Here is a 17,152-nt window from a genome sequence, read left to right as displayed (position 1 = left end):
TCTATATTCAATCTATTTTAACGAGATCTATATCCTACAGGTGATATCTGTTCTTATCATTGTAATAAAATAGAGTCAAACTAGTATTTTTACCTTGACTATTCTATATTCAATCTATTTTAACGAGATCTATATCCTACAGGTGATATCTGTTCTTATCATTGTAATAAAATAGAGTCAAACTAGTATTTTTACCTTGACTATTTTATATTCAATCTATTTTAACAAGATCTATATCCTACAGGTGATATCTGTTCTTATCATTGTAATAAAATAGAGTCAAACTAGTATTTTTACCTTGACTATTCTATATTCAATCTATTTTAACAAGATCTATATCCTACAGGTGATATCTGTTCTTATCATTGTAATAAAATAGAGTCAAACTAGTATTTTTACCTTGACTATTCTATATTCAATCTATTTTAACAAGATCTATATCCTACAGGTGATATCTGTTCTTATCATTGTAATAAAATAGAGTCAAACTAGTATTTTTACCTTGACTATTTTATATTCAATCTATTTTAACGAGATCTATATCCTACAGGTGATATCTGTTCTTATCATTGTAATAAAATAGAGTCAAACTAGTATTTTTACCTTGACTATTCTATATTCAATCTATTTTAACGAGATCTATATCCTACAGGTGATATCTGTTCTTATCATACTATTCTATATTCAATCTATTTTAACGAGATCTATATCCTACAGGTGATATCTGTTCTTATCATTGTAATAAAATAGAGTCAAACTAGTATTTTTACCTTGACTATTCTATATTCAATCTATTTTAACAAGATCTATATCCTACAGGTGATATCTGTTCTTATCATTGTAATAAAATAGAGTCAAACTAGTATTTTTACCTTGACTATTCTATATTCAATCTATTTTAACAAGATCTATATCCTACAGGTGATATCTGTTCTTATCATTTTAATAAAATGAAGTCTATTTGTATTTTACAGTTCTATATCTGATCTATTTTAACACGATTTATTTCCTGACGGAAGAACTTTAAAGACGTGATTATTGTCGCGTTAATGTATTTCAAGCATTATTGATCCCCTGATATGTTGAGCCTAGAGCGGAAATCGAGCGATAGAAAATATGATTTTATCTGTGATATTTCTTTGTCTAAATACATTGATATTTCTAATGGTTCAACACAAAAACACAAGTTGAAGGATTAAAAATATAAAAAAAATAGAAAATTGATTGTTAGCAGTAAATAATGGCCGTAAATCAATGGTTTTTATATTTAATGTTGTTTGCGGAATCTCGTATCTCTTTGATGTTTTAATGATAAACAATTATCCATGTTTTATTTTCAGGGATTTTGATTCAATAATCTCTGCCAGTTGCCATATTGGTAGCTTTACTCACGCATGGTCATTTTAAGATGTTTTTTGCTATTTGTCTTTTGTTTACATGGACATGACATTACAAAAAAAACCCACCATTTTTGCAATGCAAATAGAAAAGTGATAAACATTTTGAAGCATATATCAGTTACAAGATAAAATTCGATTCATATTGTCCTACTACACAACTTTTACTCTTGATTTCGCCATACTTTGGATGAGATTTTGATTAACGGAATTGTCTTGCTTGTAGGGGTTTTTATCACTCCACCTTTTCCAATTTGTTGAGAAAAAAACTATGATTTGATTATGAAGTTGTCCTTTGTCAAAATAAAATTACAGAAACATCACAGCTTAAATATTAAATTGGTTAGATATATTTTAATCACTGTGTCTTAGTTTGTGTCGTTCAAATTGATACTGTGATATTCTACATTGCCTGAAATTCGTCTGATTTTGTTTTGATACAGAATGAATGAATGAATGAATGAATGAATGAATGCAGATAACTGTGATATTATTAAGCAGAGTTCAAGTTTTGTTTTGATAGATAATAGAGGTTGTATAATTGATTGAAATCACTACACACAAATCATTCTGAAATAACAACAGAATAAATAAAAGTTATTTCTTCTGTCTTCTAGTTATTTCAAAAAACTTTATCAAGGTTTGTTTTGGTTGGAAATGAAAGGATAATTAATCGAATATCAAATTGAAAACATAAAAATTCGTTCTTTTCTTGTTTCTAAATATTATTGGAAAACTATAATTATGAAAATGATTTCATCAAGGTTTGTTTTGATACGGAAGTAAGAGACGAATTATTCCTGATAATTTTCTACTTGTAATATCAGAATTATACAGAAAAATTGTTCTGAATCAATAACAGAATTAATAGATTTGAATTCATGCATGTTCTCGAGTTTAGAAAACTATATATTATGAAATGGATTTCATCAAGGTTTGTTTTGATACGGAAGTAAGAAGGGTATTATTCCTGATAATTTCTACTAGTGATATCAGTTTGATCATACAGATCTTGATAATAATCATGATAAACAATATTTACTCCACTATCTCATTTATTTCACGTCAATTTGTAAGACACGTCTAATTGGAATTTTATCAACTGATTTCTCACAAAGCTTTGTTAATTTCGTGTCTCATTAGTCCAGTAGTTTTTGATTTGGTTTTATTTCTAAGAATTATTTGAAAAATGAAAATCAGATGAAAGGATTTTTACGTTAAGAATTGAATTTGAATTGACAAGTAAGTTGCTATTGAAATAGTTGATTTTTACAATTCCATGTTTTGTTAGGGCCAGGCTTTGTGATTAGGTTTCATTTTTGAGAATATTTGATGGGTTTCAATCATTGGCAGAGCGAAAGGAGGGCAGCCTCCCACCCTTGCATTTCATTAGTCCAATAAGATACAGAACAGTAGGATATAAAACTCTATTTCATTTTATTAGTCCAATAAGATACAGAACAGTAGGATATAAAACTCTATTTCATTTCATTAGTTCAATAAGAGAACAGTAGGATATAAAACTCTATTTCATTTCATTAGTTCAATAAGATACAGAACAGTAGGATATAAAACTCTATTTCATTTCATTAGTACAATAAGATACAGAACAGTAGGATATAAAACTCTATTTCATTTCATTAGTTCAATAAGAGAACAGTAGGATATAAAACTCTATTTCATTTCATTAGTCCAATAAGATACAGAACAGTAGGATATAAAACTCTATTTCATTTCATTATCTCATATTTCAACATTAATATGTATAAGATACAGAACAGAAGCCCTGTTTGCTACAAAAAATGCACAGTTGGAAAGCAATAAAAGAAAGCATAAGCCCCGTCCTGGCAATATTTCCTTCAATATACTCTGCATGGTAGTGTCTGTCCACAATTTGCCCAGACAGGTTTAGAAAAGTAGGACATAAAGTAAGGCGAGATAAGGACACAGAACAGGAAGCGGTGATTGTCATTGTCTGATTCCATGTCAACAAGAAAAAGAATTCCACTTGTCTAACATTTCCTGATATCAGGTTATTGTTGACACTGTTATGTTGTTTCTATGGTTATGATAGAGATATTATTCCAATGATACATATTGACACAATGATAGAGATATTAAAACAATGATACATATTGACACAATGTTTATAAAGATAATGATATATGGATGTTGTACCAGTCTGATATGGAACAGGTACTACAAAGAAAGGTTGACAGTTCCAGGATGATTTATGGTTTCTCTTCCAGGTTGTGCAGTTTGCACTTTTAAATTTGCTTTGTTAAAGGGGCATTTCTTTCTAAATATTTTATCAGTTGGTCTCTTTTCAGAATTCAAATGCAATATCAAGTTCTTCCATCATTCAACAAAAACTTACTGGCAAAAATTTGACTGACAATATTATATGAATTTTTAGGTTTTTGAGTTGAGTATTAAACTTCCATACAAAGCATATTACCCAATCACAAATTTGATCAATCTGGTAAATGTCAGTTGATAGCCATGAAGGAAAGGTGAAAAGCGGTTTGAATCTCCCTGGCAACATATTTCAACTCTTCAATCTAACGTTTTGGCAAAAAATTTCTCTCATAGCACCCTGCATGGCGTTGCCCGTTTTCATTAGCCCACATGGTGCAGAAACGTAGGACATATAACTTCAGTCATTTCATTTTAATCTAACTTTTGCGTTGCAAAGATCTCCATGGCAATATATTTCAACTCTTCAACCCTTCAATCTAAGGATTTGGGAAAAATTTCCCTCATAGTCATTACACTCTGCATGGCGTTGCCCATCTTCATTAGCCCACATGGTGCAGAAAGAAGTAAAACTCCATTTCATTTCAATCTGACACTTATTGGTGCTCAATTCATAATTTGTTGCATGACCGGGCCATTTAATTATACAAGCAAGAATTAGTAACCATAAGATATTAATTTTTTACACAAACATCGTTTAAGTGATGACAGTTTATTTCACAGAAGTCAAACGTGCCGCCTTTTTGTCTGTTGGCCGGCACTTCTTCGTTACTTAACATGAATCTCAATTCATCTCTTGTGACTTTATTTGAATTTTTAAACTCTGTATTTATGTCGTGATATTTCTGAATATTTGAAAATTGTGAATTAGGCGTAATTTGTAAAGTTGATAAAACCTGAGTAACAGACAGTCGTTGTATTCAAAGAAAATTTAATAAACCTAATCAAATCTCATTTCATAATGGCGTTGATACCCCCACAGCTTCATTTTCCTTCCACTTTTAAATTTCTATTTAAAAAGAGACATTATAGTAATATGAAATTTATATTAACTTTCATTCATACAATAAACCTATTGATTTTCAGAATTGACAAAAAATTGCAATTTTCTGATTTGTTTGTTTTTATATTTGAGTTCTGAGATTTTGTTTGTTGATTAAATTTGAAAGATTTATGACTGAAAAATCTGTCATTTTACTCTGTTAATGAAATGTGAAAACAATCCCTTTTGGAGAGTTCACATCACTAATTATGGTATAGTTATTACTGCTAATATTAGGTTCATAACTTCATGTTAAATTACCTCTGATGTCATTTTATGGGGCATGGCAAACCCCAATATGTCTGAAGCCAATGATAATCTAGATTCAGCAAACATTTGAATTAAAAGCTAACAAATAATCTTTCTGAGAAAACAATATAATTTATTTTAACCTGTTGTTGATAACAAAATGAAGAATTCTTGGTTAAATCGAATCTAGAGCAGTTTAATTTTCTCAATGACTGATTTTGTCAAGAAAAAAGACATTGTGAACGACAAATTGTCAAATGTCTGAAGCTAGAAGACTTTTTATGAAAGGAAAAACTAAAAAACAATTTTAAGGATAACATCTTTGGTTCACCAGGATCCTGTCTACAATCTTGTCCTTAATCAAACCTTTTGGCATTGATCTTTCCTTTTAATCCCATTTGCAGCTGATTGGCTGGAATAATAAGGAAAGATTACTTAGCCACCAGGTCACCAGACTTTGATTCACTTATTAAGACTATAACCCATGACCACGATTATTTTACACAACCAAGCAAATGATTACATATTCTGATTCTCTAACCAACTATAAAAATGTAACAAACTCTTTGTTGCCACATTATTTTTAAGGTTTTTTTATCGATTGAAAATTCTCTTCACATGGCTGTAAATGATTGATAACATATTTTACATGTCGTTGAAACCCAGTGATAAATTGTTCTTTAAATTATCGTAAAATAGAACAAAACAATTGCTTGCCTCTTTTATTTAATATTTATCCATTATCGAGTTAAAAATAGTTAATTCAGATATAATCCAGAAAAGTCGAAAAGCAGTGTTTTGATTGGTTTTAGAATTATTTTTAAGTGTTGTTAATATTTATTCATAACGAGTGGTAAACATTACATTCAAATCTTTTGTAGAAAAGTCTAAAAGTTGTTCTTTTTTTTTAATTGAATATTTTCCAAGTTTTAATCTAAGGTATGATTTTCTATATTGTAGTTTTGAGAATTATTTTCTCTTATATTTCACAAAAACAAATCATCCTGAAGGTTAGAATAAATCAAGAGTCAGTGCCATTGCTTCAGAGAGTCAACCTGGTATTTGCTTTCAACTTCTATCAACTTAGTTTGTGGGAATATCTAGCCAACTGTCAGTGTCTCAACTTGATCTGTGGTGGCCTGTGGACTTAAGTGAGTTTGGGCCCCTCGCTGTGGAATTATCTTTAAATATATGCTCTCCTGTATGTTTTTCGTGGCGTGGGGGTGGGGATGTTGCTCGTGAACTATTCTATTTTAGTGTAGCCAATGCCAACTGTGTTTTAACAGAAAGTAACTGTTTCTAAACTTTGACGTCACAGGAAATTTTATTTCAGTTTATCATGACAAGCTGTGATACAGATATTTTGTATTTTGTAATCTTGCTGTCAAGTGAATTACGTTTTCTTTGGATGAAAATACTGGAAAAATTCATTAATTTTCATTTTTTAATGCGATTGTGGATTTCTCAGATATTTTTTTTATGGGATGTTTCTGTTTTGACTTTCCTGTCAAATGAATTACGCTTTTGGAATCAAATGAATTTCCAGGAAAAAATTTATTAATTTTAAAATTGTTTGATATTACTCTTGTTTGTGGAAATTCTATTTTTATGAGGAATTTGCATGGTAAGCTGTCATCTTGTATCTTGTTCGTTTTTAACACAATGTAAATCTTTTGAAGATTCTGTCAAGTGTATTACTCTTTCTTGTGAATATCTGTATTAATTCTATATTGTTTAATGTAATTGTTCACTTCCTTAAGTTTTTTTTTAAGTTTTACCATTTTGATAAGCTGTCAAGTTTATCTAGTTTTTACACTATGTGAATCTTTTAAAGTTTTTGTCAATTGATTTAAGCTTTATTTTTGAATCTTGTGATTTGTGTTAGATAATTATATTGATTTACAATGGTTTGATGTAACTTTGATTTTAGAGAATATATTTTTTTGTCAAGTTAAAATTATCTGGAAAGCTCTCAATCTTGTTGGTATTAACACAATAAAACTCTTTTGACCTTTCTGATAATCGAATTAGGATTTCTTTATGGTTCTGTGAATAACTGGTTACATATATTTTTCATGAAACGAACGTGGTAACCTGTCCATCTTCTATTGTAACTGTTTTAACATGTCGTAACTCTTTCCAACTTGTTGTTTATTGAATTAGGATCTTTTGGAGCAAGTGAGTTGTTGAAATAGATTTCATGTCATTTTGTGAGATTTTTTAAATAAATGTTTGAACACGTGGAACCAAAGTTCAGCCATAATGAACTATTTTTTTTAAAGAGAATAGTAGGAAGAAGTCATCTGTTTAATATTGTACAAGATGTTTTTGTCTGTCAAATCATTTCAAGTGATTAGTTGGACAACTTAAATAATTTTGATGGCTAGAACTCCTTTTGGAGAATTTTTAGACTTTCTATGAAGTGGACATTTGTTTGTTATGACTGCGAGAATTTATTAGCATTTTCAAACCATTTGTATTTGTGGAGAACTCTCAGGTGTCAATGTTAAGAAAATAAAGTGTTTTTTCTGTCTGTGTTTAACAATTAGATAGTAAAAGACACAAATTAATACATCTGTCATGGCAAATTTTAGTTTGTAGTTGATTGTCTTATGAAATAGTTAATTTCTGATATTTTTCAAACACTGTGAGATACAGACTGATTGCACGAAGAAATTCTCTACAGACTCCTGGCTTTTATCACAAATTATCTGTATATGGAATATGCCGAAATATTTCATGCGTAACAGCTTTTTGTCTCAAGTGATTGTTGATATTTTGAATATTGGAAGAGTTCGAGAGATTGGCGTTCCCTCTGGAATATCTTTATGTTATTTAGCCAAGTCCTGTGACATTTATCTTCAAGCATAATCCCAAAATAGAAATTCCAATGTCGTCTTTATTTTACAATTCTTGATGTGACAATAACATGAGGCTTGTTATGTCATGTTGTCAGGTCCTGTTTGATATAGAATATCTCTTGCCAAGTATGATATGTTAACAGTAGATTTAATTTGTAAACATTTTTTAAAATTTTATTTGAAAAAAAAAAATACTATTAATATTTGTGTTTTTAGTGAAAACCATATGAAAGTAGCTACTGTAGGTATTGGCGTTTCTTTGCCAAAAACATGAATCTGGCTGGTAGATTTTGTTTTTAGACAACCTTCTAGTAACCCTTGTTACAAACTTAAACACTGATTTTGGATATTTAAATTAACTTGTGGAAAATTATCAAAGCTTTTAAGTTGACAGATTTCAATGATTGAGAAATGATTGAAATAAATCAATATAGTTATTGCTACAGAACTAAAATATTCATGATGATAAAAACTAGATGTCATTCAGTTCTCTTCATTTCATTAATTAGAATGTTTCTTAACGATCTACACCACTAACGATCTACACCACCCTAAACACACTTATCACCTGTATCCTTGCCAATTGATTTACAACATGTCAACTTGACTATTTTTACTCCTGACAATCTACATTCTAAATACATTAATCTTCTATATCCCTGTCTATTGATCTTTACTCCTGACAATCTACATTCTAAATACATTAATCTTCTATATCCCTGTCTATTGATCTTTACCCCTGACAATCTACATTCTAAATACATTAATCTTCTATATCCCTGTCTATTGATCTTTACCCCTGACAATCTACATTCTAAATACATTAATCTTCTATATCCCTGTCTATTGATCTTTACTCCTGACAATCTACATTCTAAATACATTAATCTTCTATATCCCTGTCTATTGATCTTTACTCCTGACAATCTACATTCTAAATACATTAATCTTCTATATCCCTGTCTATTGATCTTTACCCCTGACAATCTATATTCTAAATACATTAATCTTCTATATCCCTGTCTATTGATCTTTACCCCTGACAATCTACATTCTAAATACATTAATCTTCTATATCCCTGTCTATTGATCTTTACCCCTGACAATCTACATTATAAATACATTAATCTTCTATATCCCTGTCTATTGATCTTTACCCCTGATAATCTACATTCTAAATACATTAATCTTCTATATCCCTGTCTATTGATCTTTACCCCTGACAATCTACATTCTAAATACATTAATCTTCTATATCACTGTCTATTGATCTTTACCCCTGACAATCTACATTATAAATACACTAATCTTCTATATCCCTGTCTATTGATCTTTACCCCTCACCAACTAGATCATACAGAATTCATAATGGCCATTCCTCATTTAGCATGGTTTGGTGCCAACCTTTAATCTACTGCATTCCTCCCCTCCCCCCCTCCAACCCTCCCCTTCCCTCCCCTACTGACAACCTTTACCCCTCACCATTAAGATCATACAGAATTTACTATGGGTCATCCTTCATTTAGCATGTTTGGTGCCAACTTTTTTTATACATGCTGATATTCCTGGAATTAGTCTGAACTGATTCAACTCTCAAATGATGATTGAATGATTTGAACTCTTTGGCGCCAATTTAACATCAACATGGTTGAATCAACATCAATTGATATTAAATAAGCTATATACTGATAATGAATTTTATATTAAATGTGTTTCTGTAACAAAAGATATGATATGATATCCAAAAACTTAAGAGTTAGGTTAGGTTAGGTTAAATTCTGTGGGTCTCAAATATTGATCTTAAATAAACTATATTCTAGTGAAGAGTGTTATATTTTGAAATGTTTTATTGACAGAATAAGTTCAAAGTCGAAATATTTTAAATTATTAGGTTCTTTTCAATATAAAATGTTTCCAAAGCAGCTGTACTATTTACATTTATCTGCAGTACTGAATTAAAAGTGCAATTATTGGAAATTTAACACCTGTCTTCAAGCCAGCTGATTCCAAACTTGATTTGAGTTTCTATGAGTCAATGATGAAAAATAATACCTCAAGGTTCTGTGTAGTTATCTAGAATGTTTTCTGCCCATACAAACCAGCTGTCCTGATGAATGGTTTTATGTCTGAAACACGTGACTATGAGAGATTTTATTAGCCATCAACCTACTTTAAATCAAGACAAAGAGAATTATTGACATCATCAAACTTTTAGAATAGTTGAGATCTTGATATTTGAGAATTTAATTGGATATCACTAAGAAAATTGAGTTTTTTTCCATCATCAAAGTTTGACAACTGATAACCAATCAATAAAATAATGACTCAATATTAGATAAATTCAGGTATGTTGAGGTCAAGTTAACGGTATATAAAACAGGTGTTGAGTTAACGAGGTTTCTACGGGTAAATTGATTAAGCTAATTGCTGGAATAAATAAACCGAGTTCCGAATCACAAAACGACACCTGAAATCCAAAACAACATTTTGGTAGCAGCTAATAAAACTCTTTGAATATAGTGGTTGGTCAATTACCAAGTGTGGTTTGAACCTGTGTCTGGGAACAAGTCACTATATCTGTGATGAGGATTGAAAGCCAACACTGGGCAGGCTCTTGAGGGCACTGGTGGTAGTGTCAGAACCTTCTGATCCTGAGGAGGATTCGAACCTACAGGGTTAATGTTCTAAGTCTTTTTATTGGTCAATTGTTATACCAATCTTGAATCAGTGTTATAAATCGTTCGATTATATTTTTTGATAAACAGACGTTTTTCAACCTTCTTCAAATACAATCGAAAAGAGTAAAATTCAAATATGTAAATTGTGTACAATGGTTTAAACTGAAACCTCAAAATATTTGAAATCTGTTTGTGATGTCTTTTGGTTTGTTTTTCTTCAATGCACAAAGATAATTACCGTCTTGTGGCAAGATTTCTTTTTCTCCCCTCGTGCTAAAATTGATATCTTTGTTGTCTGAAGTTTAGAAACAATATTTTAACAGAATTGAAAATATTTTATCCCTGATGAGTTCAAATTTCCGTAGAAAGATGAAATTCAATGATATTGTAAGCCGTTAATTTTGTAGTCTTTGAAGGAGGAATCCATTTATTTCATTTGACACAATATTTTATCTTAAAGTTATTGATTCAGCAAAGTCTGATGAGTTAGATAGTGAAAGCAGATGCTTGGTAGACTCTTGAAGGCTCGGAGCAATGGCGGCGCCAGTGGGGGTGCAGGAAGGGGCATTTGCACCACTAGAAAAATGGTTTGCACCCCTATTGGTACCCCCACTTATTTTGGGTCAGAATGCACCAAATCAATTCAAAAGATGTCTTTAAAGTTTGCTCTATGTGACACTACACATTGAATTAAGTCTTGACAGTTGTCCCCCAATTGAGCCTACCCCCTAATTGTACCCCCCCCCTCCCTCTACTCCCACTCCCTCCCCCTCCCCCAGTGTCAGGAGACCAGCGCTGCCACTGAGTCGGAGGTTTGAATCAAGATATTCATACCAGAACGTAGAAGGCTTGTGGTCTTGGGATTGAGTCAGTTGATTTAGTGCTTTATGTCACATTTTCACAACCACAACTAGTAATAAATCTGAATTATCAACAATATTAAGGTAGTAATATTTCTTACTGGATAATAGGATATGAATAATTTGTGAGTATTATCATTATTTGATTATCCAGTCTTTCAAGAAAGTAAATCAAATATTACATCACAGCTAATGACTTCACATAATTGTATAGACCAGATTTATTGACTCGAATTGTCTGTATCATTCCTTAGCATCAAGTTTTCTAGCTTAACACTTACAGCTTCCATTAACACCAATACAATACGCCTGTGGTTCAAAATAAACTTATGGTGTTGGGATTGTAAATTCGATAAGAGAGTAGATAATGCAACCAAGCAAAAACTCAGTTTTTATGCTCTAACAGACTGAGCAGGTGAAATTCCCCCAACCCCAAAAAAATACCCACACACACACATCCCAAACCACACCCCAAATCCCGACACCTCCCAAAAAACACACATACTCCAACCCACACCCCCAAAAAAATTCATCATATCTAAAGCTATCTGAAAATTTAAGAGCATTAATTTGTGAATAATAATTTTAATTTTGTTTCAATTTGGTTTGAGCTGTAGTCTTATCAATGTATGAAAATATTTAAATCTGAAAGTGTTCAAACTTGCGAAGATCCCTAGCGAGATAGAATTCAGTTTATAATCTTTCATTATTCAAGATAAATACCTACCCCAGATGTTACAGAGGATTATGGGAGATTAGTCTTTCGCGATTATTTATATGGTGTTAATGACTTTCAAGTCATCGTTTTCTCCACAACTACAGTTTCTGTTTCTTTGCCTCCAACAAATCAACTTGGTAGTTGCTGGTTTCTCATTTTGCCATTGCTGATGTAGATCCAGGATGGCTATTGAACTCATTACATGTCTACCTTCGTTGAGTTTGTCATCTTGAATTATCCAGGATGGCTATTGAACTCATTTCATGTCTATTGATTTTATCATCTTGAATGATCCAGGATGGCTATTGGACTTCTTCCATGTCTACCTCATTGATTTTATCATCTTGAATGATCCAGGATGGCTATTGGACTCATTTCATGTCTACCTCATTGATTTTATCATCTTGAATTATCCAGGATGGCTATTGGACTCATTTCATGTCTACCTCATTGATTTTATCATCTTGAATGATCCAGGATGGCTATTGGACTTCTTTCATGTCTACCTCATTGATTTTATCATCTTGAATGATACAGGATGGCTATTGGACTCATTTCATGTCTACCTCATTGATTTTATCATCTTGAATGATCCAGGGTGGCTATTGGACTCATTTCATGTCTACCTCATTGATTTTATCATCTTGAATGATCCAGGATGACTATTCGACTCATTTCATGTCTACCTCATTGATTTTGTCACCTTTGACTTCTGGTTTGTCATTTGGAAACTTGGCCATGTTTTTTGACTAGAAAGATGACTTGATTCCATGTTTTATAGAACTAGTTTGTATCCAAACCTATAAATTTATAAATAATGTAATATTCCAGACCTTTGATATTTAAAAGTGTTTATAATCCATCAGTACATAGTAAACTCATTATCTGAAGTCTTTGATGGAAAATTGCTCTTATTGATCTTAGTCTTATATTTACAAGCAAAATTTCAGAAAACATGTTCGGTAAAATCATTTTGAGATAATGAAAAAAGGAAAGATTATAATGTTATTAAAATTTTCTGTCAGCAGTTTTCCTGCCGGAGGATTCATTTTCAGCAGAAATGATTTTAAAGATTTTAATTTAGAAAAGGATTAGTTAAAAATAAGATGAGTTTTTATAGAAATCAGATTTATTTGTAATGGAAAGATAAGCTTAAATGATTGAAAGGAATTGTAAAGAGGTTTTCTAAATTTTTTATGTGTATGGGGGACACTGATAGCATTGATTTTCACCATTCAGACATCTCTGGTTCTTGCAATTTCACTAAAATTAAGTATTTTATGATGTCACTGTTGCGCAGGTCCGAAGATATTATGAGAGGCTTTAGTTTAAGAATTGCAAGATTCTCAGTAGTCTGATTGAAAATTGAAACCGAATCGATGATATCAGTGTCTCCAATACACATAAAAAGTTTATAAAATCTCTTTAAATTTTACAGTTTAAAAAAATGGCCAGTTACAGCAACTGAGATGTCGTGGCAATATGTTGCACGGATTTTAATTTACGAACTTTAATACCATGTGACATAAATGATAAATGGGTTATTACGCTTTATCGTCATGGGGATACAAAAACTCTGTTAAAATCCATTTCAATGATTTTATCAGGAATCTTTTCAGAACATTTATTCTTTTGCCGTAATTGAAAAACAGACATCATTCTGTTTTGGTTTTTTTTTTTGACGAATGTTTTCATTCTTTTGACTACGTTGATAAAGGCATTTCAAATTGAGGCTGTAATTATTTGGTGACGTGCGAAATGTGGCGTTTCAACAAAAATTATCGTAACTCTCTATTTTTTAAAGGGAGATAATGTAAGTCAATTATTAGTTTATGACAACATGTAGGCACCCTGTTTTATTTATAAACTCTGTAAGAATACCATGTTTAAGGAATAGAATTTAATTTTTTGAGAAAAACCATTAAAATTGAAGAAAAGCTGTTTTTAAAGGGAGATAATAATAGTCAATTACTATCTATGACGACATGTACTCCGTTTATAATATCCCTGAATACCATGTTTGACAAATAACTGAATTTTTTGAGAACACTATTTTTTGAAGGCAGATAATGTTTGTCAAAAAGTATTTTAATAAAATCTGTAAGTACGCTATGTTTGATGAATCCATTTAGTTTTTGGAATTGATCTGAATTTTGTTTAGAAGGATACTACTTATTGGATTATAAACTAGGAATTTTATAACTCTGATATTGCGTTTTTTTGAAAGTACTAAACAGTCTAAAAATACAAATAATCAGCATTTTAACCTTTAATAACTTCTTTGTTATTAAAAGTTCATTATTTATTTTCTCTTTGATTTCAATTTGTGTGGGTTTGTTCAATCTCTGATAACATAATTCATATCAGCTATTTTTTTTCATAATAACCTTTTAGTTCATGTTCTCCAAAAAAAATATCAAATTTATGAAATACCCAGAGGGGAAAATAAAAATTAAATATTAAAACACATCAATGTTGCCTGACATTTCAAATATCTTTGACATTAAAAACTTAGTAAGATTGAGTTTATTATTAAATTAAGATGAAGTTATTTTATTTTTATATTAAAACAAGATAATATTGAAATCTCCGAGGGCTAGAAATGTTAATACTGTAGGAATATTGAAATCTCCGAGGGCTAGAAATGTTAATACTGTAGGAATATTGAAATCTCCGAGGGCTAGAAATGTTAATACTGTAGGAATATTGAAATATCCGAGGGCTAGAAATGTTAATACTGTAGGAATATTGAAATCTCTGAGGGCTAGAAATGTTAAAACTGTAGGAATATTGAAATCTCCGAGGGCTAGAAATGTTAATACTGTAGGAATATTGAAATCTCCGAGGGCTAGAAATGTTAATACTGTAGGAATATTGAAATCTCCGAGGGCTAGAAATGTTAAAACTCTAGGAATATTGAAATCTCCGAGGGCTAGAAATGTTAATACTGTAGGAATATTGAAATCTCTGAGGGCTAGAAATGTTAATACTGTAGGAATATTGAAATCTCTGAGGGCTAGAAATGTTAATACTGTAGGAATATTGAAATCTCCGAGGGCTAGAAATGTTAATACTGTAGGAATATTGAAATATCCGAGGGCTAGAAATGTTAATACTGTAGGAATATTGAAATCTCTGAGGGCTAGAAATGTTAATACTGTAGGAATATTGAAATCTCCGAGGGCTAGAAATGTTAATACTGTAGGAATATTGAAATCTCCGAGGGCTAGAAATGTTAATACTGTAGGAATATTGAAATCTCCGAGGGCTAGAAATGTTAATACTGTAGGAATATTGAAATCTCCGAGGGCTAGAAATGTTAATACTGTAGGAATATTGAAATCTCCAAGGGCTAGAAATGTTAATACTGTAGGAATATTGAAATCTCCGAGGGCTAGAAATGTTAATACTGTAGGAATATTGAAATATCCGAGGGCTAGAAATGTTAATACTGTAGGAATATTGAAATATCCGAGGGCTAGAAATGTTAATACTGTAGGAATATTGAAATCTCCGAGGGCTAGAAATGTTAATACTGTAGGAATATTGAAATCTCCGAGGGCTAGAAATGTTAATACTGTAGGAATATTGAAATATCCGAGGGCTAGAAATGTTAATACTGTAGGAATATTGAAATATCCGAGGGCTAGAAATGTTAATACTGTAGGAATATTGAAATCTCCGAGGGCTAGAAATGTTAATACTGTAGGAATATTGAAATCTCCGAGGGCTAGAAATGTTAATACTGTAGGAATATTGAAATCTCTGAGGGCTAGAAATGTTAATACTGTAGGAATATTGAAATCTCTGAGGGCTAAATATGTAAAAACAGTAGAAATAATGAAAAACATTCTTTTTTTCACCTTTTTTTTCACATTTTTTTTTTGTAAATTTTGAAATTGTGCGGAGAGTTGAGTGCCTTCATATTGTGTTGTGGCAGTGGCGTTTCTCCAATCATTAAAGAAGGGGCAAGTCGGGCACACAGACTTTCCAAGGGGGGTCTACAAGCAATTTTTTTCCCTATGTATATTGATATGAAATTTGAAATGGTGGGGCCAAAGCAGGCAAACCTCTAGTTGAAAAACTCAGTCCCAGAATGGCCTCTGGTGTTCAGGAAGAGTGAGCATGACTTGATTTATCAAACAATGTATTTAATTGTGTTATATTTTCTCTATTTCAGGGCAGTTTCAAGAGAAGTTTGCTGGTCTGTTGGAGGTAATCGTATACCATTACACCTTGAGATTGGACAGTTTCTAGCTAGTAAAGAGCATCATCTGGCATTTGGATTGAAGTGAACGTTTTGGATTTTATGTATTATTAGTCTAAGGATCTCTGCAGTGGTACAAAGTGCTCTGACAGAATTGGAGATCTTTGAACTCTAGATTACAAGTAAAGAGTAATATTTCATGTGAAGCTTGTTGACCACCTCAATCTCAGTGATCTATGGTGTTTCTCTAACAGCTTGAAATCAGGAACATTAAAGGACAAACTCTATAACATCGCTGTTTCATATGGAAGCAAGTTGACCACTTTAATCTTAATGCTACAAAGTGTTTTTATCACATTAATCAGAAAATCTTAGCCTCTAATAGAGAGATACTCTGAATAATTGTAGAAGAGGTACTAAGGAGAGCTTGCGAGTTCTACATTCACCAGAAATAAAAAATGATCAATTAAAGCTTGAAACAATAATTTTGAATTTGTATCACAATTCAACCAATCAATATTTCTGATTCATATTCGGAGACAGATAACGTGCTGTTTCATTCATCGTTTTCATATTTGCATTTTCTCCTCGTTAACAGATATTTCGTCTGTGCTAACAATGTGTCAATGATTTTGATATAGATTTGAATTAACACTTCACGGAGAATTAGTTAACATGAATTTATGTTGAGTAAACCATGAAATTTGTTTATGAAAGGGTATTCTGAGAGTTCTAATGAACTGAAGTAAACTTTACGTAGGAATTGATATAAAAGATTGTTTTGATAACTGAAATTGAAAGTTTGTTTGTGGATGCTGTGAAACGGATGTAACTGTTTGTTTTTGATGATTGATGTTTTAATGNAAATAGTTTAACTCTACCAA

General features: G+C 31.3%; 3 protein-coding genes across 3 annotated transcripts in view; 1 reads left to right on the top strand and 2 right to left on the bottom strand.

Annotated features, from left to right (window-relative positions):
- Positions 1 to 4,098: 4,098 nt before the first annotated feature.
- On the top strand, positions 4,099 to 4,314 carry LOTGIDRAFT_112684 (hypothetical protein; the record flags this gene model as incomplete). Its single annotated transcript, XM_009050401.1, has 1 exon — positions 4,099 to 4,314. The coding sequence occupies one exon, from the start codon at positions 4,099 to 4,101 to the stop codon at positions 4,312 to 4,314; it is 216 nt and encodes a 71-aa protein (XP_009048649.1).
- A 4,042-nt stretch (positions 4,315 to 8,356) lies between these two features.
- Positions 8,357 to 12,801, bottom strand: LOTGIDRAFT_157804 (hypothetical protein; the record flags this gene model as incomplete). Its single annotated transcript, XM_009050400.1, has 3 exons — positions 8,357 to 8,912; positions 11,800 to 11,891; positions 12,748 to 12,801. The coding sequence occupies 3 exons, from the start codon at positions 12,799 to 12,801 to the stop codon at positions 8,357 to 8,359; spliced, it is 702 nt and encodes a 233-aa protein (XP_009048648.1).
- A 1,824-nt stretch (positions 12,802 to 14,625) lies between these two features.
- Positions 14,626 to 17,152, bottom strand: part of LOTGIDRAFT_157803 (hypothetical protein) — a gene marked incomplete at both ends in the record, with an annotated part of 5,691 nt that continues 3,164 nt past the window's right edge. The window contains one exon of the mRNA XM_009050399.1: positions 14,626 to 16,062. Coding sequence (XP_009048647.1) covers positions 14,626 to 16,062 — 1,437 coding nt within the window. The remainder of the gene's footprint in view (positions 16,063 to 17,152) is intronic.

Source organism: Lottia gigantea, assembly GCF_000327385.1.
Source record: "Lottia gigantea unplaced genomic scaffold LOTGIsca_15, whole genome shotgun sequence".
Lineage (NCBI taxonomy): Eukaryota > Metazoa > Mollusca > Gastropoda > Lottiidae > Lottia > Lottia gigantea.
Note: the sequence above shows the minus strand (reverse complement) of the source record. Positions and strands in the feature narration are given on the sequence as shown.